Below are 26,273 nucleotides of genomic sequence, written 5' to 3'. Positions count from 1 at the left end.
CGGTTTTAATCACACAAGCAGAAATCCACTTTGAAAGCAGAGTGACCTGTAAGAGTGTGTATTTCCCTCCAGCTCTCGCAAAGCAGACCCTCTCTCCCTTGTAGTGTCTGCTCTGTGCGCTTGCTGAAAAGTTTTATTCATGCAGGTGCCATTCTTTGCCTCTCCCTATGTTTTGTTTCATGCCCGCAGCTGCCTACATCTCTGGTTGTTCACTAATATCTGCTGGTGTGAAACCATATAATTTTCTTGTGAGCATATTTTAATGCGCTCGGGAGATATGACATAAACCTGACGCCATACAGATCAGCACGTTAGCATGCTGGCGTTTAAGTACAGCCTCATAGACTTACATGGCTGTAGACTTTTGTTTTAAGAACTTTTGGCTGGTCAGGCCTTATATTGTGCTTTTCCATTTTGGAAATGAGAAACAGATTTTATCAACCAGTAAGCTGCATGCCACATCTTATTTCTGTTCAGCGACTCTAAATTCAAACAAAGAGTACATTGCATCTTGTTCTTGGTAACTGTACGGCAGGGGTCCTGTGTAGATGACAGCCTATTGTATATTTAACATGTAAATAACGTGGTATTGTAAAGTATATTGCTATGGTATCATACAGTATGCCCCCCTTCTTTTCCCAGGATATCTTGGGACAAGGCATTTGCTTTATTTTCCGGTTTGCCCCTGCGCTGCTCACACAATGGTCCACTGATCTATAAATATGGCAACAAAAGACTTTAAAATAAAACAAAATAGAATCACTGAGTTCTTTTAGCAGTCTACTTTATTGCATTTTACATTGCATCCAAGTCTTAGTCACATGTTTCACTCTTCATTTAACAAAGTGCATTGATTACAGCAGTATTGGCAGAAACAGTTGGAGTAGTTTGCAGTTTTGCAGAATGTGCATATTTATTTTTTTCTCATATGGCCATTAGAAGTCTTAGTTTGCATTTAAACATTCCCTTGAAGGCACGACATTGGTAAGATACTGACAAAAGAGCAGAACACGCCGGAGAGTGAGTTTGAATCTGAAGTAGGCCACAAGCTAAGGTATGCCAAGTTAATATTTTTTTAAAAGGTTACTGCCTCTTTGTGTTAGAAAACTAGAATTTCTAAAAGTAAAACATGAGAAATATGTTTGAGTTTAATAAAACAACCGTTTGGCATTTTACAAAAGCTACCCATTAAAAACAAACTGACACCACTAGGCTACTCTGCACATTTTCATTACAGTATATAAAAATTAAGTCAATATTGCAGTCAAACGGGAAAAGGGTGAGGGGAAATGTGGGTTTCGGACTTTTCAGTTTGGATGGCGCATTTCCAGTGGGGTCCAGTGTGGCCTTGGGGAGGGGTGGAAGGGGTCAAGCATCAGGGGGTCAGGGAGGGACGTTAACGGGAAGCTCCTTCAGGCTGAAACACAAGGCAAACAGGAAACAAACGAAAAACGAGGTCACACATTTTCCAGTTGTCTGGTGGATGAAGCAGCCACCAGCGCCGCTACGCCTGTGCCACCCAGTGTGCCCAGTCCTCTGGAGGCACATCTGAAGCTCACTTAGCAGCTTCCTCTAACAAGGCGTGACAGGGGCTTGCAGGGGTTGGGAGACAGCTAAGGGAGGAGAGAGACAAGAATTGCCATTCCTTCAAAAGTTGCTCTGTAGGCTCTTAATGCAGTGGGTCATAGATGCCTGACAGAGAAGAGCTAAAAGACAGGCTTTGAAGATTAGGATTATTATTATTATTATTATTATCAGCATCACCATCATCATCACTGCCACTCCCTCAGAGTAACAAAAAAAACAAGGAAATTGTGGGATGTTTCCGTTATGGCTCCAGAGATCCCCAGGCACTCTGTGTGCTCACTGAAGCTTTTTGCAGATGGAGCCAGTTGTGGTAGTCCCTTCTAAATAGGCTGCTACATTATTCTGTTGTCCCTGACTTAACACCTCAAAGTGCGTGCCAACAGAAAACGAAAGACATCTCTATGCACCAAGGAGAGTATGAGTGTTTGTAAAGGAGATGGATGCATCTCAAATGTAAAGGCAAGAACACTACATTGCAGTGACTGCTATAACGCTGCCCAGTATGTAGATAAAGCAGCAAGGTTGAGTAATTGCCTGTTTTTATTCAGAGGTCTTTGATTTGATAGCAGGGTCTAAGAGACACAGAAAAGCTAAACACAGTTTAATTAATCTGGTAACATAAATGCCAACACCAAGGGGACCCATTACTGGTGTGGTAATGTTCGCTCCCAGTTCAGATAATATTTTACTGCCCTCCAGTGGTAAATAAAATGCACTGAAATGAAGCGGAGAAAGTGTAGTGTTTTACCAGGATAGTAGTAGGTCAACATCCTTGACGTCAGCTGGCTTCAACTACTCAGTCTCTTCCTCCTGTTAAAACAGTTAATGTATTAATGACAAATACTTGCAAGAAAAACCATGAAAGATGACAGTAGTGGACCATCGTTAAGAGTGTATTAAAATCTGTGTTTTGAGTTGCTTTCTGCAGAATTGTTATGTGATTATAGCATCTTAAGTTTTCTAAGAAATCTAAGAATTCAGTACAAATTGCTGCAGTCTATGTTGCTTGTTGTTTCAGCCCCTTTGTCTCAGTGACCCGGGTCAGATCCATTGGACAGGTAGGGCTTAGTGGATTTAAAAAAAAAATAGATTACAGTGAATCTGCTTAGTTTGTTGCACAAATAAAAGCAACAATGATACCGCCAACAAAAAAAAGCCAAAAGCTTTCCTCTCTTTTTAAAACAACTGTCTTGTCTCAAATTGCTCTCTTGCCAGAACTCCTAATTCCAGAAAAAAACGAATACTGTGTCTGAATTATCAAGATGCACTATTCGAGTGTATTTGTCTCCCACACAGATCCATCCTCTTAATAAGAGCAAAAAACAAACCGGCATGTTAAGCACAGGCAACAGTTCAGGCGTGACAAAAAAGATTTTACTTGTTGCTGTAATTCTACCTGTGTTTATTCCAAGTCATCTTCTTCATTTGTGATTTAAAAATAAAAGAGAAAAATAAGGAGGTTGTGTGAAGTCATGGTCCAAATGACATGAGGGTGAGAGGACTTCACATGGTTGTGTTTATAGTGTGGTTGGTTTAAAAATGGAGGAGTAGTAATCTGAGAGAGGTGTGGTCGCCGGTGGCAACAACAGTAGGGACGAGAGAAACTAATGACCCACAAAGTTCTATATATCCTGAGATGACCTACGTCAAGCACGTTGTTTTATAGCCCAATATCACATATTTACCTCAGAGGGCTTTACAATAGGCACAGCATACAACCCCTTCTGTCCTTTGACTTTCACATCAGATAACGAAAAATTCCCCCCAAAATTTTAACAGGGTAAGAATAGTAAAAACCTCAGGGAAAGCAACTGAGGAGGGATAGCACTACTAGGACGGTTAAACGTGCAATAGAGTCGCGTGTACAGAACAGTACAGCATAGTGGAATTAAGTTAGACAAGAGTGATGCTTAAGACGGTGCACCATATAAGATGATGTTTTTAAATCGCAACCTTTTTTTCTTTAAGTAATCAGTCAGCTGCAGATGCTGAGAACGGCTTCTTGTTGGTTCCAGTTTGATGACTGGTTTCTTGAAGTTAAAAACACACTTCCCAAGTTAGAAAGTGAGTTGACGTCATTGTCTAAAATTAGACGCCACAATCACTTAATTCCATCCTGTTGTACGGATTAAAATAGTAAGTGCCAAACACTAGCACACAAACTGCTCCACACAATTTAGCAGCATAATTTCCAAATATCTTTCTGTGTTGTGTTGCAAAATAACAAGAAGTGCTCCATCTCATCCATCCTCTTTGGAACTTGTCACATCCACTTTGTTTCAAAGTGCTCTTGGCAAAGGAAAAAATAATATATGACTTCTTTAAAATAAAAAAAAAGACATGTCCCCGTCAGGTCAGTGTCCCCTTCTCCATGCAACATAATAAACCCTGTCCAAGTTATGGTTGTGTGCACACAGGCTGAGTTGAACAACACAACAAAACTTTCCACCTGTTCTCAAGGCATCAAAACAACAAAGTAAAGCTGTCGTGGCAGATTCAGAGAAAATGCCTGAACAAATTCTTTGATGCACACTGTAGCACTATACTAACATTAAATATTGTGTGGTGCCATCTTTGAAGTAATGCTCATCAATAAAAAAAAATCAGAGCGGAGTCACATTTCCACAATGTCCACTGCATGTCACACAACTTCCTTGGGTGGAAATGGTATACATATTTGAATACTTGTTGACTTGTACATAAAGTCTTTGTATGCAGTCAGATCATGCATAGAAATCCCAATTCCAATAAGATTCACACTATTCAAAAAATGGACAAATATACCTCTTGCACTTCAGCCTCTTCTTCTTCCTATGGAACATGAAAGCAAATAGTGTTTAGTATGTGAATGTCACAAAGAACAAAAGAAGATAAACGTAATTTGGTACACCTGCTCCGTATATTGACAAACCCTTTTGTCACAACACTAAATCCATCTATGGTTTAAGTAAAATGTTGTCATACTCATCATGCTGCACACCATCAGGCATCTACATGGAAAATAATCAACAAGTCCATGCAGCACACAGGGACAAAAGAAAGAGGAAGGAAAGTGGAAATATATAAAGGCTATAAAGCATAAAAAAGACACCAAACCACAGAAACTACCTCGCTGCCTTGTTCGTCTTGCTCCTGCAAGAGAGGTGTGACAGTGACAAGATAGAAGGAAAGGTAGAGAGGAAAGAAGGCAAAGCAAAGCAGTATGTGTGATAGAAAATCAGGCAGAGGTTGGAATGTCTCAGAGAAAGTTCCTTAAGAAAGCTAGAAGCAATGCTGTGAGAAAACTTGCTTTGTTGAACACTAACAAACTCTAACCAAGAAACTTGCAACCCTGTCCTAATAAATGAATGTGCAGAGGGAGAAACAACGTCTGAGCAAGTGCATAGGTTTGGTTTCAGAAGTGGGCGGTGCACAATGAAGCCAAGGGTCTTCCTATATGTGCATAAAAAGCACTCACTGCTGCTTAAAGAGCTTATTACAGTGAGGACACTGTAAAATTACATTCCTGTGTGTGTGCATGTTTAGATGTGTGTTTGAGCTTGTGAGTGCAAACAAGGATGCAGAAGAGGGTAAACCCTTGATAACACATTGCAAATTTATTGCACACGTACTGTAATGCAGTATTAAATTACTGTGGCTTATGTAAATCAAGGGACTTAAAAGGTGCTCTAAGCAATGTTGGGTGACGTTACTTCTTTTTGACGTTCGAAGTACCCCCCAACCCACACCCACAAATCCTTCTTGTTTGTTATTGGCTGGAATGGTGGAACACTGTATGTGTATGCTTTGTGGTGCAGTTGATCCCTGGGCTGTCTACAGAGTTCTTTTAGGAGATGTGACAACAAATGTTGTAGTCTAAAACAAGCGTGACATCGCTTAGAGCACCTTTAACATTATTCAATATGTTACATTATTATTTCTCTAAAAATGATTCTTGTAGTGGCAATGTCCTTATGACAAGCACTGAAGGTCATACGTTAAATCATCACTGCATCACTGCATATGTGAGTGGATAGAAACAATACACACTTGAGGTTGCGAGCAAAACCTCTTGGTATGGCCAACAGTGTTGTCCTGAATGACTCTTTGTTCCTTGGTGGGACAAAGTCTACAAGTAAAAGAGACATTTTGAAGGAATGCTTGATAGACTGGAAGGGGGAAAAGGAAGCAAGAAAGGGAATTGAGGAAGGCTAGGGGCAGGTGAAAAAAAACATCACATAAATCTACCTCAAGCTGTCGTAGCTCTTCTTCCTCCTAGAAGTAAATAACAGATAGCAGGTCAGCAGGCTGTGTGGGGAGCAAAAGAGGACACAGGCATGCGCTATGCAAAAGTCTTCTGATTTAAAATGGAAACTATATGGGATGGTTGAAGTTGTCAGGAAGCTGCTACAGAAACTGGAAAGAAATGAGGAACAGGATGTTAGCAGAAAGAGAAGGGGAAAAAATGGAGTAGAATGACGAATAGATGGAGGGGGAGAGAAAAGTGAAGTGAGCAAGTTAAAGAGTATACAGATGAGTGGGAACAGCAGACCAAGACCCCCGTCCCCCGTCCACCCAACCCAACCAGAGCAGCCTTCCCTGATCTCTGCACCATCAAACCCACACTGTTGATGACTATTTGGTTGAGCCGCAGAAAGAGACGATCACCGTTGCACAGTTACCTCTGACTGCAAATCCTCTTCCTCCTGAAGGGAGCAAACCGAAAGATGGACAAAAGGGCAAAGAAGGGGTCAAATGCCATACCATGCTTGCATGAGGAACAAGACTGGTGTGAAGACCAGTCAAAGAACCTCTGAAAGTGATGCATCTAAGTGATAGGAATTGAGTCAGGCGATTTCAATGGACTGAAACACTAACTGTACATTCGTGTGCTGTACGAACTTGCACGTACCGGAAGTAGAAGGTGGAGACTGTGTGTAAACTCAATTCAAATTGGCCTATGATGGCAAGAACTCAATAAACCCCACATTACCAGGCCATATAAAAGTGCAACGTTAAAGCTAGTTGCAAAATGTTTTAGTTATAAGTGGAATGTACCATTTCTAAAATGTGTATATGTTGTGTAATAGTGTGTAAATGTTTAATTCAATTATCCCTGCCAACACGTACATTTTTCTAAGTGGTGCGATGCTGCTTAATTTGTTTGATGATCAAGAATCTGGCAAACGGGGTGAATGGAAGATATAGGTTTTCAGAGGCTACAAAATAGGGGGAAAAAAAGGTTTCAAGCATTTAAATGTGTGTGCACAGACAAAGGGATGTGGAAAAACGAAATAATCGTGAACAGAGAACGGGAGAGGTTACACTAGAACCGGAGTGTTAAACACTGCAAATACTGTCACGCTGGCTTTGTACCTCGGATATGGCTGATCATCTTCTGTCTAACATATTGGACATTAGAGGTTAGCACTGGATCAACTAACTCACTACATTGTTACCAAAAGAGGATTATATATTTCACATACATTTCACATGGATATGGATTAAAAACCACATTCATGTTTGAGTAATAAACAAATTATTTTAAAAATTGGAAGAGAAACCCTAAATAATATAAATTATATTTGAGGTTCTTAAAACCAATGGTGAACAACAATCAGCCTAACTTCTACTAAAGAATTATTTTTTATTTTTTTATAATATTATTAATCCAGCTTTCAGGTGAGAATTAAAACCAATTAATTTGACATTTAATAGACACCCTTCGAGTTCAGCTCATGCTAGTTACTATTTTTTCAGATTTTCAGATCACAGGCAAGCAAACATCAGTGTGTTGATAAACATTTGATAAACCTACCTGTTCTTCTTCCTCCTCTGCCTGGGCCTGCTGACAGAAGAGATATGAAAGTATTAGAGATGTCAGACAGACTAATCCCCATATATAACACATATTCACAGCATCCACGGATCAGGCTTATTGAACCAAACAAAGTGGAGTGTTTGTGGGACCCTACAGACACACCTTAACCAGGACGGTTAATAGTGATTGGATATGCAGTGAAATGCAGGATGGAAGACAAGTGGTAACAATGTCATCAGCAAAATACAAAGACATGTGAAGGAAAATTTAAAAAAACAACAGATTAAAACCCATAAAAAGTTGCAAACATGTCCAACAGTAAAAAAGTTAAATGTCCAATTAACAGTGGATGAGAACATTGAACAGGAATGTTACACAATCGTGGCTTGGTTAAGAAATAACTGAATCCAGACTTGACGAGGAGATGCAGTACGAGGACAACAGGCACTTTAAAAGGAGGCAAATCCTTAATATGGAATGAAAAGGACAACATTAAAAGGGACAGTGGAGATGGTGAGGGAAGGGAAAACAGAGCATTCCAGGAATGATGGGAAGGTGGAGGAGAAGATATTCAATTCAAAACATTCAAGGGATGAAGGGAGAGGCAAAACTAGGAGAGGTTGGATTGTAGTGGAGTGGCAATTACTGTGTCTTCTGTGACCTCGTCTGTTTCTTCCACTGCCTGGTCCTCCTCTGCGGGGGCCTCGTCTCCTACTGTTTCTCCCTCCGTGGCTTCATCATTCCCATTACGCTCCTCCACTGGAACCTCCTTATTGTGAGGTGAAAACAAATTATGTGATACAAATTTTTTTTTTTTGAATATTAATAATATTGGAATAGTTATTCAGGCACTGTTTCAACAACACAAAGACGGATCGGTTGGAGAGATTCAGAAGCCTAAATGGTAGATGTTAGTCAATCCCGGGAATAAAGTGGAGGAGGGGAAGAAGTAGTAGAAGTTAATAGGTGTTAGTGCGTTCTTTATAAAAAATCTAAAGTTTGGAACGATGCATCGGGATTGAAGACAGTTTTTTTGTCACATGTGAGAATCCGGCAAGACCTTAAAGGAATAGTTTGACAACAGTTTGTTATGTGGTGCCAGATTATTACAGATTAAACAAACAAGATATAACATGTTAGTTAGAGAGGTTTACAGGTGACAGTAGACGGATATTGTTATCGCGGAACATAGCCAGGCTAGCTGTTTTCCACCAGTCTTTGTGCTAAGCAAAGCACACAGGCTTAGCTTCACATTTACCTTACAGACATGAGTGTTACATTACTTTTCATATAACTCCCAGCAAATAAGTGTATTTCCCAAAATGTTGAGCAGTAAAAGCTGGAAAGAAAATACACCTAAAATAAACTCCATTTGTACTTTCTTAATGCAGCATTGCATTATACTCTGTGGGACAGCAGAAGGAAGGTCACAGGTCCAGCTAAACAGAACTCTTCAGTTGTGTTGTCAGCTAACCTCATGCAAAAAAAAAAAAAATCATAAAATCCATTAAATCTTCTTTAGTTACTTTAAATCACAAAGTAGAAAATTAGTGGAGTCAAATCTTTCAAATCTTGGACCCACATTACTTAAATATAATTCTATTTTAAAGATCTTTAATGAATGAATTAAATGCTGAAAGTGAATGGCGTGTGCTCTTTGGAATCTTTAGATTTGGGCTATAGTAATCGGCACTCTGGTTAAACTGAGGATTTTCTTTTGGGAGGAAAACAGTTAGAAAGTCACTGGAACCAAGAAGTATAAAATAAACTAAATGCTTTTTAAAGTATGCATTGAAAAAAAACACAATAATGAAACAAAACTTCCATTTTCACAATGAAAACTAAACATATTGCACTTTGTAAAGTCTTGATCGTCGTAGACGGGGTTGTAGAAACATGATGCTTCACACCTCTGTGGCAGTGCGAACACAGTGATACAGTGTTCTAATGACAACTCAGTATAGTGTGTTATTGTGAACTAAAGATTCTAACTCATGCAGAACACAAAGCCTTTAGTCAATGTGATGACTGGGGCCGAGAGGAGGAGAGGAAATGAAGGGTCTGTTCAAGTCAACAGGAATGGACAGAAGGTACACTGGGTGGAAAGGAAAAGGAGGGAAAAGAAACATAGCATGATGGGGGAAATGAAAGTGTCAAAGGCATTACTATTGAATCATCAGGGTTCTCTTCTGCGTTAGTTTCCTCAGCATGAGTCCCGTTCTCCACAACATGCTCCTCGTCGGCCAGTTCTGCTTCCTGTGTCAATGAAAGGATCAGGTTAAACATAAGAGTATCATCCAGAATCAGGGCTCGACTGTTTGGATCACGAGCCAAAATCTCCTCTACGCTTTGAAGTTACAACCACTCTGAATGTTGTCAAATCAAAATGGTTTTCTTAAAATAAAAGGCATCCATTTCAACGTGTTAAAGGTTCCAATTATATATGCTTTAACAGTTACAGTATGAATTTGGTTGTAGGCACTAAGATCTGAAAATTTGATTATGCAAGTTATGGTATCTGGTATTCTTATTTGTATTTTGGACTCTATAGTTTCTATTTACCTAGTGCTTGAAAATGATTGTGCAGCATTCTGGATGTGGTTTAAATTAGTTGTGCTGTCTTGTAAGCCCATGTGGGCTGTATGCGGGATGTGTGCACAACACAATAATAAAAATGTCATCATCATATCTACAGGTATTTGGCAGGTGTGCATTTCAAGCCCCGAGCAGGGCTTTAGTGATGCTCTGATGATTGCTTGATTAATTCTACTGATTGCACAGCTTTAATGGTTTTAGTGATATTTTGCCAAAGTTGTATTGTTGTAGTAGTTAAAAAAAAGTGATATCTTAAAAGGACTAATGCCACATACTGTAATAATCCCTACAAACAGTTCAAGGATATGATGCACTGCAGAAAGTCCAACTAGAATTTGCTTGCTAAAGGACACTATATAAGCTTTTTGATTAAACAAAAAAAACTGTTGATGCTGTCCCATTGCAGCATATTCACAGCCTGGCATAGGGGTGAAAGAAATTAGATTATGTTTAGAAAACAGAAAATAGTTCCAACCTTTGACCCAGGAGGAGGGGGCAGACCCAGGAAGGCATATACCATGTTGTCCTCCTTTGCATCGAAGAATGTTTCATAGTCCTGCGTGAAAACAAAAGAAAACATTCTTTAACAATTCAGTCCATCTTCTATTCCTAGTACTTATCCTGAGCATGTCTGTACAGTCTAGTAATTGTATATAGGCCTACTGTAAGTTCAGAGGATAATCAATAACATGTCCTCTGATTATAGGACTTTATGGTTCTCTGTACACCTGCCCACGTGTCTCATGGCCCACATTGAATTGTATATTGTGTATTATACTGCAGAGGTTTGCACATTTTGAAGTGTAGTCTGGGGTCAATCGCTGGTAATAACGATGATTATATAAGAATGTTTCTGTTTACTTACCCCACAGTAGCCATTTTCATTGAAAATCTGAGGGGGCAAGGGGATCCCGTTGGCAGGCTTCTTCTCCTCAGGGACATTCTGCCTCATCCACATGCGGTTCTCCTCGTTGCAGGCGATGTCCAGCTGAGTGTAGTCCACTTTAAGAGCCTCCAGGAAGCCAACCACATCTTGCTGCTTCTTCTTGATCTGGGAGGCAGAAAAATAGATCACATGAACGTTGAGAGATCAACACTGGACAGTATGTGGGGGAAAAAGCTGTAATATTTAACTTCCAAGATTGAAAATTGACATTTCTTTCAGGGTAATTGGTGTGCATCATTTAAATATGAATAATTTGTAATTTGTAATTTGTAAGATACAAAGTAAACTAGTGTATTCAGTTGTAAATTGAAATCTACTCATTTTTAAACACAGTATGTGGACTTTGCACCTATCCCAGGAAGACAGACAAGCTTGGGGCATGCAAACAAAATCCCCTCAGAGGATGAAACACAGCTCTTTCTGCTGTAAGACAACACTGCTAGCCAATTGGGCCACCATGTCATCCCTTGACTGGTTCAAACTGCTTACTTAGGTTTGCCAAAAGTAGATCCAGAAGACAAATTCACCCCTCCCTGCCGTAGTTATCACCGATTACCTCAAGGTAGCCTAAATCTGATCAAAAATTATATGCAAAGGCTGACTCTTAAGGTCAACATCTCCACCGACACTGGCTATGTGGTCTAAAGCGTCATATCGGGGTCCGTGACATTAAAAAAAAAAAAACATTTGGGAGTCCCTGTTCTAGAAAGCTCTGCATGTAAATCACACAGACTAGCGAGAAAATTGAATTAGGCTATTGGAGCAATGCTGAAGCCTACATCTAAGGACACATCAAGTCATAAACATGCCAATGCGTTTTACGTAGGCGAAATCAAAGGCAAGTGACATTCATTTCGAGGTTTAGCGCTCTTGAATCAGAGAGTGAAAGTCCTGATCGGTTTAAGAAGTGGCCTACAAACGGGAAAGTTTACTCTAACGAGAGTCGCACGGACGGAAGGCTTACCGCAGTGGATCCCGATGAAGAGGCGAGAAATACTTTGATAACCATTTTGTTACAATATATTTTGTAGAGTAGCCTATGCAACAAGTAGGCTCTTAAAGGAGCACGCGGCCTCCTCTATTATTAGAGCTCACCCAGGACGGAGACATAGCACTGAGACCCCCCCACACACACGCACGCGCGCGCGCGCACACACACACAAGCAAACACAGCTGAGGCTATTTTTGTCTCCAAGCTCCATTAGTGCGGGATTGGCGGGTTGGCCCCTAGGGGCGCAGCACCACACAGACTGATTGGCAACTTCAGCTGTCTGTCGCAGAGGACATTGAAGTCTCCAGCTCCTTTGCCGAGTGCATATATGGACAGAAATAGCACCGATCAGCACATAGGCTGTCAGGCTTTGGTTTCCAAACGCAGGAACTCTGGCCCGTTTAAGGTTCTTGAGGGACAAACATTACGCCTATATATTTTATATTTTATATATATTTGTCACATCATTTTATTATTTTAGAATGCAACACTTCTATAAGAAGTGTTTCCAATTAAATGTAATATTTTAACAATAGAAAAACATGAATTTATTTTATTTCTATAGTAAAAAATAAATAAAAGTTTAAAAAAAAGTGTTTACCAATTGTTTCGCTGGTTACCATGACAACCGTGCCTTTACAAAAAAGGTACACCCGTTGATAAAATGATTTAACGTTAATGAGGACCTAACTAGCTAAATATTTACAACTTGTACCGTCAGCAGTGTGCCACAGGAGAGAAAAGAGCAAGACTATTTGCAAGGAAAGGTATGCTGCTCTTATATTTTCAGGCTACATCGATTATCATCGAGTTGATGGTGGAGAAAATGTTATTTTTGCACCCCAGTCAAAATCAGATTACAGAGACCAAAAAGAAAGGTTGTTATTAAACTTTTAAACAGTGATTACATATAGGTATACCGTTTTATTGATCTCAGAAAAGCTGCGTATGTTGTTTTAACCCAACAATGGTATCCTACTTTATTATTACTTTGAATTCCCTGTTTCTTTTTTTGTTCTTCTTTTCTCAGAGTGGAGAAGGCTATAAAGAAGTGATGAGTGTGAGGCGGCAGGGCCTGATGCAGCAGGCCTTTGAACACAAGGAGGGAGATGGTGATGCTGTGAGCTGCAGCACTAACACCTCTAGGTGGTCCTCTCCCTCCAGACTGGGCTGTGGCTCTAATAGCTCCCACTACTCACCTGACTTTGAAGACCAGGCTGACTCACTTACAGGCAAGAACCCAGAAGTCAAGACATCAGACAAGTGGCAGGCATCAAAAACATGCGGAAGAAAAAAAGGTATTTTATTTAACACCTGTGTAGTAGGACTTGTATTGTTTATATGTAAACATATTGGATGCAATTCACACTATCGCAAGTTTTTTTCCTTCTTTTTTTAGGTAAAAAAGCACAAGGACCCCACAGTCAGAAGACAAACAAAAGTGCAAACCGCCAAGTCCCAACGTTGCCTCCAATCAAGCCAATGCAGGTTTCAAAGTCTGCCGACTTAAACTGCATCAAGGAGCTGAAGAGCCAGGTGGGGCATCTGCAGCAGCAGCTGAGCGAAGCCACGACTGAGAACAAGCTGCTGAAGAGGCTCCAGCTTCGCCACACGGTGGCACTGCAGCACTTCCAAGACTCTGAGGGCAGCCTCTCACAGGTTGGTTGTCCCTTCGGTATCACTGCTCTGATGGTGGGAACTCAGAGCCACGGATCCTACATCTACTCTCATTAAAGATTCAAAATGACAAGTTGCAGATCTTCTGCCTGGAGAGAGGAACCAATGCATGCTCATTGGTTTCTTTCCACAGGCAGAAATCTTTTTTATTTTTTATTTTTTTATTTAATGCCTTTATAATTTCCCAGCAATAATTACAGCAATTCTCTTACCATTCCTCTTGACGCCATCCCCAGATCCTCATCAAACACAGCAACGAGGTCCGGGTCCTACAGGGGTTGCTCCGTGACACCCGTGCCTGCCGTGAGAATCTGGCAAGGCAGCTACAAACCACAGAAAATAAGTTGCTGAGTGCAAAGGCCAGTCTCAAGCACCTACAGCTGCTCAGCCAGGATCACAGCCTGCAGGAGAGGGAGGAACTCACCTTCAGACTGACCAGGGCCTATGCAGAACTGGAGGACAAGGACAAGAGGATATTGGTATGGAGGAGCATGGGATGGTGGTGGGTGATACTGTTCATACTGATACTCTAGGACTCCTAGCAGACCCCATGGCCACAGCCGAGAAATGTAAATTCTACACCAACACACTGGGGATATAAACAGTAACGTTTATTGTTTTTTAGGATTTTATTTCTTTGCCCGCTTTCTCTTTAATGCTATATTCTAGGACTTGGAGAAGAATCTTGAGTTGTGCCATGCCTCATTCAATCGCCAAATAGTCACTGAAGAAAGAAAGACCAACGAGGCGAGAAAGATATCCTGCTATCTGCAAGAGCAAATATATCAGCTAAACAAGGAAGTTCAAGTAAGTTAAAAAGAGCCGTTTCCCAGGTAATGATCTTTACAGCGTTAGAGATGTCCTTGTTAACATGCAGAATTGTTTATTGTGGAAACTTCTGTTTTCAGTTATGGTAGCAGTTCCACAGCGGTTTGCATCCCAAAATAACGTTTTGCATATCTGTCAGACTAAGCATTTGTGGGAGAATTTGGTTAACATGTCTGGATCAATATTTTCCACAGAAGATTGCCCCTTAGTCAACCACAGATATTGAGATCTTAATGCTTGTTTGATGGTGCAGTCCCTGCTTTGTGGTCTCCAATGACGCTGAGAAAACCAAACATTATAAATTAAAGTTCTATGCAAGCATTTCCCAAACGTAGATTTCAATGTGATCTTAAAATGTTAATGATATTCCACAATAACTTTCAAGGTTGCTTTGGCTGGACATGTAAGAGATATCTGATATCAGACTATGTATACATTGCCTCTTTTGTTTATCCTTTACAGGATAGAAAGAGAAAACTGGAAACACACAATATTTACTCCCACAGAGCTTCCAAAACAGGTATGCAAACATAACAAGCTACTCTCACTCAGTTCGGCTATGTATAATTTGTTTTGGCTTAAGTGTTTTTTGTCTGAGTCGTTTCTAATTTACAGGCAGTGGAAGCAAGAAGGTTCAAACAGACGGATTAGTCCTTCTCCCCACTGCGGCTGCAAGTCTTTTGGAGTTAGAACATATGACTGAAGAAAGGCTGGAGGAGCAAGAGAGCTCTGAGGACTGGGTATCATTCAAATATTGTCAAGATTCAACATTATCTTTATTGTCCCACATTGTGGGGAATTTGACTTGTGCACTTAACCCATGCTGCAGCCATAGTAAAAACATAAACAGAGCCAGCATGTTGCAAAGAACAGATACTGTACAATACCATACAACAGACCGTACTATTGTCCTGATAGTGTATAAATATGGTCCTGGGGGGTGTAGTTTCAGAATTTTTACACCCCATTTTACTTGTTTGCCTAACTGTTAATTTATGCTGAATCACGTTGTCTATTGGACATTTGAAGACATTTCCTTACCTCTAGACTTTTCAGAACTGTAATTTTTGTCGTATAATGTATGAATTTGTCTAATTGTTCATTCTAATAAAACCTGTGTATCATTTCAGTCTTTGGTAATAGAAAAGCCAGAGGCAGGGGTTTCTGCAAATGTCACATTAGAAGAGAATCGCCAAGAGTGTACGGAGACATGTGCAGGTGAGCATTTAATTAATGTTACATGTATGGTATACTGTAATAACAAACTGACAACTACAAACTGACAACTACAAGCAATGTAAGATGTTAAATGATTACCATAGTGGTAATCCACCAAAATCTCTCTCACACAAGACAACAAACACCACAGACATTAAGAGCAAATTTAGAATGGGGTCTTAGTATTGGAGCTAAACATGTTTTCTTTTCAGGACAGTCAGTATTTATCTAAAATGTTTAACATTTGTTTTCAGACACCAGTGAGCATGGTAGTTCTTCAGAAGCGAGCCCAGAATATCAAATTGAGGGAGAAAGTGACGAAGAAAAAGAGGCATCAGAGGCCCCACAGGTGTTAAAGCTAAAAGCAGAGGAACATGAGAGCGAAACATCATACATTTTAAAAAAGTCTCTGAATGAAACTAAACCCAAAAGAAAAGGACACAAGCTCCCCAAAATCAGACACAACTACACCTTTAAACAATCTATTGAGAACCTGCACAGTGGAAGACCTGCCTACAACAGAGTGGACTTGAGTCCCTGTCAAAGTGCCAAGAGCCCGATCAAGCTGGAGACCCTCAGCAGTGGTATTCATGATCTTTGTCTACAAGCTGGGAAATCCAGGGTAGATGGAGTCTGTAGCCCTCAGGACAAGTAAAATGCATTCAAAAAAAGAAAGAGCAGGCTGCTGAGGAGCTCTTTGGTCAGAGTAAAGTCATTTAGTGACTATACAGAAGAACACAGCTGAGGTCAAACATGTCAACTTTACAAAAAGTGGATGAGGGATTTTTCTCTGTAGTGGAAGCAGAGTTTCTCATGCTGAAGTATTTCTCTGAATAAATGATTGTTTGACCAATAGATACACAGAGGTCCATTGTAATCTATCTTATTTGTTTTAATCCTTTACAGCAAGAAAATCTACCTGACTTGTTCTTGCTTGCCAACTTATAACAGAATAAATAGAAGTTTATTTATTTTATTTTTTATTTTCTTCAAAAGGCATTTCAACATTTCCAAACTATTATGTTTTTAAATAATACAGCCAATACATCATTACAATTAACTTAAAACAAAAAGAACAGAATTAGACATCACCTTAATACTATGTTGCAATGTGAAACGGCTTACAAAAAATGCAATGCATTTTTACATGTTGGTCTGAAGCAGCGGACAAAAAAATGAACTAATTTGTCGCTTTTATCAACTAAATATTGAACAATAAGTTAGAAAACTAGTGTATTTAACCCAGCTGCCGTCTCTAGCTGACGGCATGGAGACCCAGTGAAACCACTTTGTTGCAAACCACCAGCCAGCATGTGATTCCCACTCCACCTGAAGGGAAAGAACTGCTCTGTCAGTGAATGCATAATGTAAGGAAAGTACGTCATATTGTAATTTATATATACATACACATCAGCATTGTTTTTGAATCAGTAAAAGAAAAATCTGAACAAAAGGAATTTGGTTATGGCATTATCAATGTATACCCAATTTCTGTTGTGTGTTATATAGTTATAGATGAGTTGTTCTGCACGTATTGTTCATAAATTATCTTTTATTCTATAAAATATGAAAAACTGATTGATTACCTGCCACTCCTGTTGGGAAGGCCACAAGGCGCTCTACGGGGGCAATCCATTTACTGGGGACCACTGTCACTGGATCAGAGTAATACTTCCATATCAAGGAGATCATCAGAGCAGCCTGACAAAAAGAAATATGTAGATTTATCATACGTAATTGGTATTTTATTAGCTTAACTTTATGCTAGCAATATCATCATTTACCTTCTATTTCTAAAAATTATCCAAATAACCCATGTGTTGTCTTCTTGAAAATCAAAACGTTTTTCTCACGTTTTTCTCCCATTTTAACGTTTTTTTTCCTCGATGTTTGTCATTGTTTTGACGTTTTCAACACTAACACTAACGTTTTGCAAGTTTTACAGTTATTTTTAGAATTTATGTTCAATAAACCTCATTTATAGGAAATTAAACCTAATGTTTGAGTCAGAAAAGCAAAACTTAGAGCATTTTTTTCTACAAATGCTACATAATTGAATAAGACCAAAATTAATAAAAGTAGAGATTTGTACTTGCCAAAGAGCGTTGTGTGGAATCAATCATGTCATTTTGGGTAGTTAAAAGAACATTGATATCGGAAAACGGGTCAATTTGACCCAAGGACAACATGAGGGGTAAAGTACTAAGATAACATGGAGGTTTTGTATCATGGTCCATGCTTACATTTGTGGTACCAAAATAGCTCCATGTATGCCTCATAGGCGGTTTTCCATTAATGGTACCTGCTCGACTCGCCTTGACTCGGCCACGGTGCCTTGTCCTCCTTTTTCCATTTAAGATCAGTACCGCCTCTTAAGTGCGGTAAGACTTGGCTGGTCGTCATAGCAAGAAACTGCAGTAACACACACACAGAATGTCAAAGGTGTGTTGTCTTTGATTCTCGGCATGTGGCTGTTGCCACAGCCAGAAGAAAAAAAAACAGCTAAAGTGGCTAAACTATTTAAACACGGCGGGTTTGTTCAGGACACCCCCGCCCCCGTCTGTCACTAGCAATGACGACGCAGTGAATAGTGACGATTCTTTCCGACCAGTCAGTAGTCTGCAGGTTTTCACGTCACCTTTTGGTAGCACCTCAGCTCGCTTGGAACCTCGATTGAGGTACTACTACAAAAAGTACCTGTTAGCAGGTACCAGGGACATTTTTTCTTAATGGAAAACCAAAAAAGGCGAGTCAAGGCAAGTAGAGTAGATACCATGCAGTGGAGAAACTTGGAATCTACAACTAAATGCATTTGCTGTGCTTGCGCTTAAGGGCTTCTACTTACAATTTCCACCTACCTGCAGTATGTAAAAGACAATGTTTACAACCCATTTCATTTTGGCTTGTTGTGCTGTTCTTGATTTCACTGCAAAAGTGAGAAATTACACAACTGTTAGACTCAATACATTGATTTTTGTTGTAATGCAGCCTTCTTCAACAGGATCGGCGTGCCTTTTAGCCTGCTAATCAGACTGAATAGCCCGTGCAAGCCAAATGTTTGAAGTGTTGATGTATACACATGTCCCGCTGTACTCAGGAACCTCATATACAGATGTATGTGTACATTAGTCATTTAACAGCATGATTGCAACACTAGTGAACCGTGCAATGAGTGTGGTTAGGTTCACTTTGAGATTGTGGAACCATTGGCGTTTTAGTCTATATGCTATTTTCTGAACACTGCTTCTGTGACTTGTGAAACTCTGGCTGATATAGTCATTTCTTATTGTATGTGTTTTGTCTTGTATTTGTCTGTCCTTTGCTAGTTTTGTATTGTGCTATGGACCGTTTTTTGTATCCTGAATTAAGACTATGATGATGATGATGATAATGGTGGAGAAAATGTAATTTTTGCACCTCAGTCAGATTATAGGGACCAAAAAGAAAGGTTATTATTAAACAACTGTTTTTGGTACCTATATACAACCGAATTGAATGATTGAAATAAAACAATCAGACACGTGGGCTGCGATTTAGACGTCTGAATCCAGTCTAAGCTCCTGTTTTTGTACATTACACAATTAATGTGTTCCACCTAGTGATAGGGTAATATGGCAAGTATCACAAAAGTTCATTGTTTGAAAGGTCTGGTATTGTAAATTAAACCCTTTAAGAAATATTGATATAGTACATTAAGTAAATCTTTTGTTCATTTCGATTTTGGACATTTCATAAAAATGCATTTAGAGTACATGGGCTGTATAGCTGAGACATGGAAAATGCAGTGGGAAAACAGAAACAATCTGAAACGTCGTTTGCTCTGGTGTAAATGTGTATCTTACTGAAATTCTGATTAGCCCCTTTCTGTCTGTGCACAAGATAATCCTAAGGCCGGCTGAAGGACAGCAACAAGGAGCAGCTGTTACCACTGAACAATCAGTAAGTATGTTTTCCAAGACCTCCAGCTACTTCCTGCGGTTGGTAGTTTTAATGTGTGAATCTGCTGGTGCAGACACGCACAGGTGTAGAAGTCACAATGTGTGCCTTTAACAATAAAAATTGACAGTGTATCACAACATATGTTCCCCCGCGTTTCTGAACCTGCTGTGAACCTATAGAGCTCAACAATGACTGCCCACTTTTTGAAACTAAGCCAACAAGCTGTGAAATGAATTGGGACCATACAACATTTGATTTTGTGCAAACGAACATTTTGAAAACGGCAAAAAAGGCAAAGGTAAAAGACAAAAATTATCATAAACTTCAGTGGTAGCTGTTCGGGGCTCCACTAATTAGTGACATCGCTCTTACACTTAGGATTGTGGAAAGTGTAATACTTCTCTATCACATTGCGAATAAAACATGTTTTTCTTAAAACAAGGTTGATATCATATAGACTTCTGGCCTATACAAGGGCATAAACCTTCCCACCATGTGATAAGTTTACTTTGGATGGTTTAGACATCATAGCTAATAATGAAAATCCTTAAGGAGAAAAGAGAGGGATTTTTACTTCCGGAACCACACAGTTGAACTCTATATGTTGTGGAATAAATAACAGGAACACCAACACAAAAGGGCCCTGCAATAAACACAAACGTTATAAAGTGTGTGTATGTGCAATTTGTTTGACTGTCACAGAAATTTAAAAGGTTATAGATTGTAGTGTTGCTCTTTGTAGATGTTCCTGAGCTTGTATCAATGCTATACTGAGTTGTAATTCAATCATATTGGACTTAATTTTGGGGCTTTGACAGTCACATTGTGTATGCTAATATATCAGTCGCAGCAACTACTTTAGTCTCTCACCGTGTGTTTTCAGCTTGTCTGTCATCTTGTTGATTTTGCGCTCCAATCTGGCATATCTAGCAAACTCATCCATCATGCTAATTGAGGCCTGCTCCTTCTTCATCTCCTGGATTTCAGCCCTCATCTCACTCTCCTGCTCAGCATCTTTCTGCACCATCTTTGAGAGCTTTAAAGAAGGGAAAACACTATTACTGGGAAATCAGAAAGACAGACTTTAACTGTAATGTAGGCTGTTGTTTATGGATTCAAAGAAGCAATCACAGTTCTTAAATGTTAATGCTAGACAATAACAGGTGGTATCACCTATGGTTCTCGTCTCCGGTCCTCAGACGTTTAGAGAACATATGTTCAGTATTTAAGCTATATTTTGCAGTTAGACAATTACTTAGCTAGCGTTACAATCGGCTTCTTAAATTTGAACAATGGTGCAGCACAAAATGTGCCCCCCGCCCCTTGGTGTAGCAAGATCTCGGGAAAACTCCACCCTCTGACTTTAGCAGAACAGCTCCGTTGTTTCATACATGAAGCTAGCATTATCTATTAGCTTACAGTAAGCTAAGCTAAGCTAGTCAACAATAGTCTGCTGTCTTTAGGACGAGGCTACAAGAATTACACTAACACGCATAATATATAGCAATAGCATATACATTCAAAGCACACACTTCATATATTTAAGAAATAGCCCTACTTACGCAAGATGATATAGTCGGCAGTAGTGTTTTCATGAGATTGCACAGAAAAACCGAGCCCAGCACAAGGAACCACGCATAGCCAGACGCCATGTTTGTTCCTCCTCCTCGTTACAGCTGTGGAGCTGCTGCTGGACGGCCAAATTACATAATAATTCAGGTTATTCTGGTTGTGGCTAAATTACATAGGCCTACATGTCGCCTTTACAACACCACTAAACACATTTATGTTCATCCCATGATGATAGTAAATATGAATTGGTGAAGTGTAATCACAAGACATTTTAAAAGGAAGACGTCTAATGGCACTATGCAAGGGCATTTAAAAAAAACAAAAACAAAAACACTGATCACACACGTTTAAGGACTTGGCAAGAGTATTTATGTTTATGCGTTCAATTTTGTATGTAACGCCTCACAGTCGTGCATTTTCCAAGTTTAACACACCCTGGGAACAGCCTGTGATCAAAAAGAAAGTTGGCTTGGTTAACTGATTGGCATTTAATCCTGCCCACACAGGTAAAATGTTATGGTTCAAAAATGTGTTGCCTTGACCTGAAAGCCAATCACTGGAAGCCAGGGGCGGGGGTTTACTCTCCCTGCTCGGTTGGTAGGATAAAGGGATAAAATATACAGTGAGAGGCATCCAATCCAGTTTGAGCTGGTTCTAGTAGTGGTCGAACGTTAATTTTAAGTTACAGACGCTCTGGAGCTGGAGGTGTAGGCTGAGGTGTATTTTACGTCTGACCCACATTTTATTTCGTAAATTGTGAAAGGCTGCGTTATTCTTTTATCTCTACGGTACACGCGTAGCAACTATGGGAAGGAAAACTAAAGTAAGTTAAAATATGAGCATTGTGTGAAATATGAATCCTTGTATATTGTTTTAAACATTTGTTAAATGCTCTATTTCGCTGCAATGTATCTTTTCACATTACAAGCGCTTTAATGTAACGTTCTAAATACTTGCTACAGCGTGTCCATGAGCATGCATGAAGTCAACCTTTTCTGTGCTCAGGTCTCTCGTGTCTACCATGTTGATACAGGGAAGTGGCGCCTTTTTACTTAGTGCAGTTCAATTTGCTTTTTCATCGAACACGTTTGCAAAAATCCATGTTGTCCTCTCATGCAAATACTTTGTTACTTTGCTAAAATGTAGCATATATGTTCGTGGCTTAATCATTTGCCTTACCGTTGTGCTGCGATCAAACAAAGGGGTGTAACCACCGTCGATGTACAGGTTGCCATTTCAAGGAACTGTCTCTCCTCAGGACATTAGAAATTATCGTGGGTTTGAAGCGTGAGGCTACTATTTAGGCAGATATTTGCACTTAGTAAATGTAGAGTTGTTATATGAGTATTTGCAGCCCGCACTGTTTTTTGACCTCTGCGTACTTTAAAGCTGTTGCGCGTCACCCTTGAGGTGCAACCTACAGTATTTAGGAGCGTCATGGCAGCTGATATATCCTCAAAGACAGCGACACATCTGGTTGTTTTATCTGAAGCCCGTATGTATTGTTATGTGGCGAAATCATGGAACAATTCGGAGGGTTAGTTATGTTGGGAACATAACGTGGATTCAATATATAGTATTGGAAGCGCGTGTGTAGGAACCCCCCTAAACTCTTCCCGCTTCTCTTCCCTTGTAGCTCTTTCCCTAAACACCATGCTTTCTCAACCAAAACATGGCTGTCTCGTGAAGGATGCAGATGCAAAACAGTGTTAGGCGGGAATAAACTAGAATTGGCTCATTCTATTTAACTTGGAAACGTGTTAGATTCCCCTCCCCACTTTAAGGTTGCATAATTTCTTTGTGACTTAAGGGGAGGGAGTGATGCCCATCCCCCCCTCTTTACGCCACACACCCACTTTAGCTCAATCATGAACGCATGTTGTTGCTGGCCTTTTTTTTAATTTCTTCCTTTTTCTTTCTTTCATAGTCTACCGGTGGAGACGACAGCACAGAGGTTGGTATTCAAGTATTAACACTCAAACTGATCTCGGCACCCAAGCTTGTACCCAAATGAACATTTTGTTCTACTTTCTATCAAGATAAAGAGGGGGTCTTTATTGATGCAGGATGACCTTTTACATAATCTAGTGCAGACAGTTTAAATATTGCATGTCAGAAACTGAAGTTCTAGAGATGGCAGTGTCAATTGATAGCTTAAAATGTTTTTATCTACACCTGGTCAGTCTATTGGGTTGTGACGATGCACAACCTCTAGGAGGCGCTGGTTAATATGCAACCCAAAGTGGTCTATTATTTGCTATTTTGCCCGTTTTAATATATATTTAAAATTTACTGTTGGTGATAGCATAAACACCAATATGCTAAAAATCCCCAAAAGGCAGTGTTTCACAGTCCTATATGTATCAAATAACTGAACTATCATCTTATGTGTTCTTTTTTAGCCTATAAGGAGAAAGTCTCGGCGGTTGGAAAACGTAAGTTCTGCAAAAACCATGGCGTTATAGTTTAATCTGTGCATATTCTACTATTGTGTATTTTTGTGGCGTTTTGTTGGCCCATAATTGTATTTTGTGTGTTTTGCAGAAGGAGACACAGCCAGAAGCACAGCCAGAGAAGACAAAGGTTAAAATATATATATTATAATTAAAATGCACTGCTTTATTCTATATTGCACACATTAAACCGTGCATTTTGGGTTACATGTTGTTGTTTTGTTTTTAAATCATAGGCACCTCCCAAGACCAAGAAAGTAGCCAAACAGCCCACCAAGGCAGAGGAGAAGAAAGAAGAACCTGAGGTTGAGAAAGAAGAGACTTCTGCAGAAAATGGTGACGCAAAAACTGAGAAGGTATTAGAAGCTTGTCTCTTTGTGACTCTTGTCATGTGAAATTTGCACTGGAGTAGTATTCAAAGAGAACCAAAATAAAAAGGTAAAGCATGTTTTCTCCATCCTTCAGGAGGCTGCAGATGGAGATGAAGCAGAGGAAAAAGAGGACAAGGCTGAGGAGGAAGATAAAGAAGCAGAATAGTGACATCCATAGACTCACTTGTCAGGGCTCCCTGTACCTTGTTTCTTGTACAATGCAGATCATATTTTTATCTATTTTCATAAGACGGTAATGTTTTTTAGGCACGCTGCATTTTTTTTTTTTTAAATACTATAAATTCCATACAGTTTCTTCTTCAACTTCTCAGTCATTGTGATGTTTTTTGGGAGGGGGGGGAATTCTCTCATTGTACTTGTTTTTTCTCTCGCCGACTTTTTCTTTTAGGCTGTAGATTTCTGCATGACATTAAGGCATGCCTAGATCAGGAATTTGTTGTTCAACTCTGGGAGAGTTTACCTGAAACATTCCCGAGGCGTCTTGATGGATTTTGTAACCCGTACCGTTTGGAATTTAATACATTGTAATACTGTGTTTAATAGGGAACAGGATGATTGAAAGTTTGAGAGCTGGGATTTGAGAGAAGTCTTGTTCGCAACGTTCACTTCAATCATGTTCACTAGCACTGGACTTGGTTGGGTTTTTTATGCTGTCAATGATAGTACATTTGAGGATGGTTAGATTAATTCATGCTCTGTTGTGCTCAAATGCATTACATAGCTTATCATACTTGTCATGGTTTTGTCCTTTAATGATTACTGTGTTTTCACCTCCAGACAAAAATGTATATGCCACATATTTGTGGAAATATCCATTCAGGTTTGGGGATTTCTCTACCAATGTACAGTTTCATCATTTTATTTTTTTTTTATTTTTAAAGAGAAAGTTTTGTTATGAATGGTAAATGCAATTAAAGTGAGATTATCTCTGAAGTGTCTTTCTCATCAATTTTTGTATTAATTGCATCCTGTGTACAGTGATTTGAATTAAAAGTCCTGGTTTCAAATGCTTCTGTTACTTGAAATGTTTCAATACTTCAGTGAAAAGCAGCAGAAAGTAAAGAAAATGTGTATGGCAATGTTTCATATCCATTTCAAATCAATTAACATATGTTCTTTGGAGATGTTTGAGTGTGTAGATAAATATTGGACATAACCTTACAATAGGACATTTGCTAAATGTTAATATAAATCCAGTATAACTAGTAGGTAATACTAAATTGAAAACAATTGCTGTATTCAAATTTTTTTATTTCAAGCCTGATAGGTAGTGTATTTTAACAGTGAAAATGTAAATTCCCTTGCAGGATTAATAAAGTATAAAATAATGAGTTTGCTAAATTTTAGAATGTGTTAAATTCTAATTGTCTCACAGCTATACCAGTCAAAATACTGAATGTTAAAAGTTATTAAGTGGAAAGCATAATTTTCCCCAGTAATTTTTGGAAATGTTTGTCCCATATAAGCCTGTACCGCATCAATGACATGACTGGATTAATGTGTTCAGGGCCCCATAAATGTGCAGTTTGGCGCGTATGAACCTTTGACTCTATATTGTGCACAGCATTTTTTTTTGTTGCTGGAACACCATCTGGTCCAAGGTTTGTTTTGTGGTAATTTGATTAAATACAAAAACATTTAATTACTACCAACACTTGCTGCACAGTGAAGCTGAAGTTGATTTCCAGTTGGTAATCCAGGATCCAATCTTGAATGTTGACCATACCATTTTATCTCTAATGCTGGGACTGTATAATCTTGAATCAAATTGCAGTAATACGCAATAAAAACGTGTTGAACAGAAGAAAATATGATCTTTCAAATATTAAGGCCATAGTCAGATCCTCAAATGGAAACCTTGTGCAACAATATATTTATCATTTGAATTATTGGCTATAAACAATGTATTTAGTATTTTAGTTTTGAACCTGTTTAAAGACATCAAAAATTTTGCTGTTGAGCTTCTGTTGCTTCAGTTTCCATCAAATATACATAGCACACTATAGATGACCCAGAAACCAGTAAGCTACTATTATACTGTAATACTAACTAGCCCGGTGCTTTCTTTATGTCAGTTTGTGGTAATTTGATGAAACCTTTGCACCATGTCAGCACAGTGACACAGGACCCCTCTACATAACAGGGCCACAAGAAAAACAAGGAAACCAGTTGATATTGTCCAAAACAATTTCCAACAAATTTCCAAACAAATGAGCAAGTAGTGAAATTGCCAAAAATCAAATAACACAATTGTTATTTGTCCAATTTGCAACTG

At 39.3% G+C, this 26,273-nt stretch overlaps 4 protein-coding genes across 55 annotated transcripts; 2 read left to right on the top strand and 2 right to left on the bottom strand.

Moving 5' to 3' along the window:
• Positions 1-776: 776 nt before the first annotated feature.
• On the bottom strand, positions 777-12,135 carry sh3bgr (SH3 domain binding glutamate-rich protein). 50 transcript variants are annotated; one of them, XM_032507679.1, is made up of 12 exons: positions 11,893-12,135; positions 10,848-11,033; positions 10,458-10,538; positions 9,554-9,643; positions 8,034-8,156; positions 7,385-7,414; positions 6,249-6,272; positions 5,815-5,841; positions 4,696-4,719; positions 4,372-4,398; positions 2,336-2,397; positions 777-1,613 (listed from the first exon to the last, which is right to left on the bottom strand). In XM_032507679.1, the coding sequence occupies exons 1-11, from the start codon at positions 11,935-11,937 to the stop codon at positions 2,380-2,382; spliced, it is 675 nt and encodes a 224-aa protein (XP_032363570.1). In that variant the 5' UTR covers positions 11,938-12,135; the 3' UTR covers positions 777-1,613; positions 2,336-2,379. The 50 variants fall into 50 exon arrangements, 47 of the variants coding, with proteins under 47 accessions (XP_032363570.1, XP_032363569.1, XP_032363571.1 ...); XM_032507678.1 differs by having other exon boundaries at positions 777-1,417; XM_032507680.1 differs by having other exon boundaries at positions 777-1,417; positions 7,385-7,411.
• Positions 12,136-12,413: 278 nt separating this feature from the next.
• LOC116676794 (lebercilin-like protein) lies at positions 12,414-16,299 on the top strand. Of its 2 annotated transcripts, none has more exons than XM_032507672.1 (9): positions 12,414-12,686; positions 12,950-13,217; positions 13,298-13,578; positions 13,833-14,075; positions 14,266-14,403; positions 14,887-14,944; positions 15,040-15,164; positions 15,555-15,642; positions 15,897-16,299. In XM_032507672.1, exons 2-9 carry the CDS (start codon positions 12,974-12,976, stop codon positions 16,295-16,297), a joined length of 1,578 nt encoding a protein of 525 aa, XP_032363563.1. In that variant the 5' UTR covers positions 12,414-12,686; positions 12,950-12,973; the 3' UTR covers positions 16,298-16,299. The 2 variants fall into 2 exon arrangements, with proteins under 2 accessions (XP_032363563.1, XP_032363564.1); XM_032507673.1 differs by having other exon boundaries at positions 12,425-12,686; positions 13,319-13,578.
• Positions 16,300-16,615: 316 nt separating this feature from the next.
• On the bottom strand, positions 16,616-21,412 carry get1 (guided entry of tail-anchored proteins factor 1). 2 transcript variants are annotated; one of them, XM_032507843.1, is made up of 5 exons: positions 21,144-21,412; positions 20,452-20,617; positions 18,501-18,568; positions 17,229-17,343; positions 16,616-16,971 (listed from the first exon to the last, which is right to left on the bottom strand). In XM_032507843.1, exons 1-5 carry the CDS (start codon positions 21,231-21,233, stop codon positions 16,898-16,900), a joined length of 513 nt encoding a protein of 170 aa, XP_032363734.1. In that variant the 5' UTR covers positions 21,234-21,412; the 3' UTR covers positions 16,616-16,897. The 2 variants fall into 2 exon arrangements, with proteins under 2 accessions (XP_032363734.1, XP_032363737.1); XM_032507846.1 differs by lacking the exon at positions 21,144-21,412 and adding an exon at positions 20,755-21,051.
• A 299-nt stretch (positions 21,413-21,711) lies between these two features.
• On the top strand, positions 21,712-24,868 carry LOC116677224 (nucleolar protein 58). Its single transcript, XM_032507847.1, has 6 exons — positions 21,712-21,976; positions 23,081-23,107; positions 23,556-23,588; positions 23,698-23,736; positions 23,843-23,962; positions 24,072-24,868. The coding sequence occupies exons 1-6, from the start codon at positions 21,959-21,961 to the stop codon at positions 24,141-24,143; spliced, it is 309 nt and encodes a 102-aa protein (XP_032363738.1). The 5' UTR covers positions 21,712-21,958; the 3' UTR covers positions 24,144-24,868.
• Positions 24,869-26,273: the final 1,405 nt, after the last annotated feature.

This window comes from Etheostoma spectabile, chromosome 3 (assembly GCF_008692095.1).
Source record: "Etheostoma spectabile isolate EspeVRDwgs_2016 chromosome 3, UIUC_Espe_1.0, whole genome shotgun sequence".
Taxonomy (NCBI): Eukaryota; Metazoa; Chordata; class Actinopteri; order Perciformes; family Percidae; genus Etheostoma; species Etheostoma spectabile.
The sequence above is the reverse complement of the archived record's forward strand: the minus strand, read 5'-3'. Positions and strand labels throughout refer to the sequence as shown.

Bases quoted from the DNA above. Each gene is read 5' to 3' on its own strand.
- sh3bgr (XM_032507679.1), bottom strand. From the start codon at position 11,937: ATGGTTATCAAAGTATTTCTCGCCTCTTCATCGGGATCCACTGCG. The intron at 7,415-8,033 runs GTAATTGCCACT...CTCTTCTGTCAG, and splicing joins ACGAGGTCACAGAAGACACA to CAGGCCCAGGCAGAGGAGGA. The intron at 4,399-4,695 runs GTAGTTTCTGTG...CATGTTCCATAG, and splicing joins AAGACGAACAAGGCAGCGAG to GAAGAAGAAGAGGCTGAAGT.
- LOC116676794 (XM_032507672.1), top strand. From the start codon at position 12,974: ATGAGTGTGAGGCGGCAGGGCCTGATGCAGCAGGCCTTTGAACACAAG. The intron at 13,579-13,832 runs GTTGGTTGTCCC...CGCCATCCCCAG, and splicing joins CTGAGGGCAGCCTCTCACAG to ATCCTCATCAAACACAGCAA. The intron at 15,165-15,554 runs GTATCATTCAAA...GTATCATTTCAG, and splicing joins AAGAGAGCTCTGAGGACTGG to TCTTTGGTAATAGAAAAGCC.
- get1 (XM_032507843.1), bottom strand. From the start codon at position 21,233: ATGGCGTCTGGCTATGCGTGGTTCCTTGTGCTGGGCTCGGTTTTTCTG. The intron at 17,344-18,500 runs GTAGGTGGAAAT...TCTTTTTGTCAG, and splicing joins TTGTCTTTTACATACTGCAG to GCTGCTCTGATGATCTCCTT. The intron at 16,972-17,228 runs GTAATCAATCAG...CTTTCCCTTCAG, and splicing joins CTTCCCAACAGGAGTGGCAG to GTGGAGTGGGAATCACATGC.
- LOC116677224 (XM_032507847.1), top strand. The intron at 23,108-23,555 runs GTTGGTATTCAA...GTTCTTTTTTAG, and splicing joins GTGGAGACGACAGCACAGAG to CCTATAAGGAGAAAGTCTCG. The intron at 23,963-24,071 runs GTATTAGAAGCT...TCCATCCTTCAG, and splicing joins GTGACGCAAAAACTGAGAAG to GAGGCTGCAGATGGAGATGA.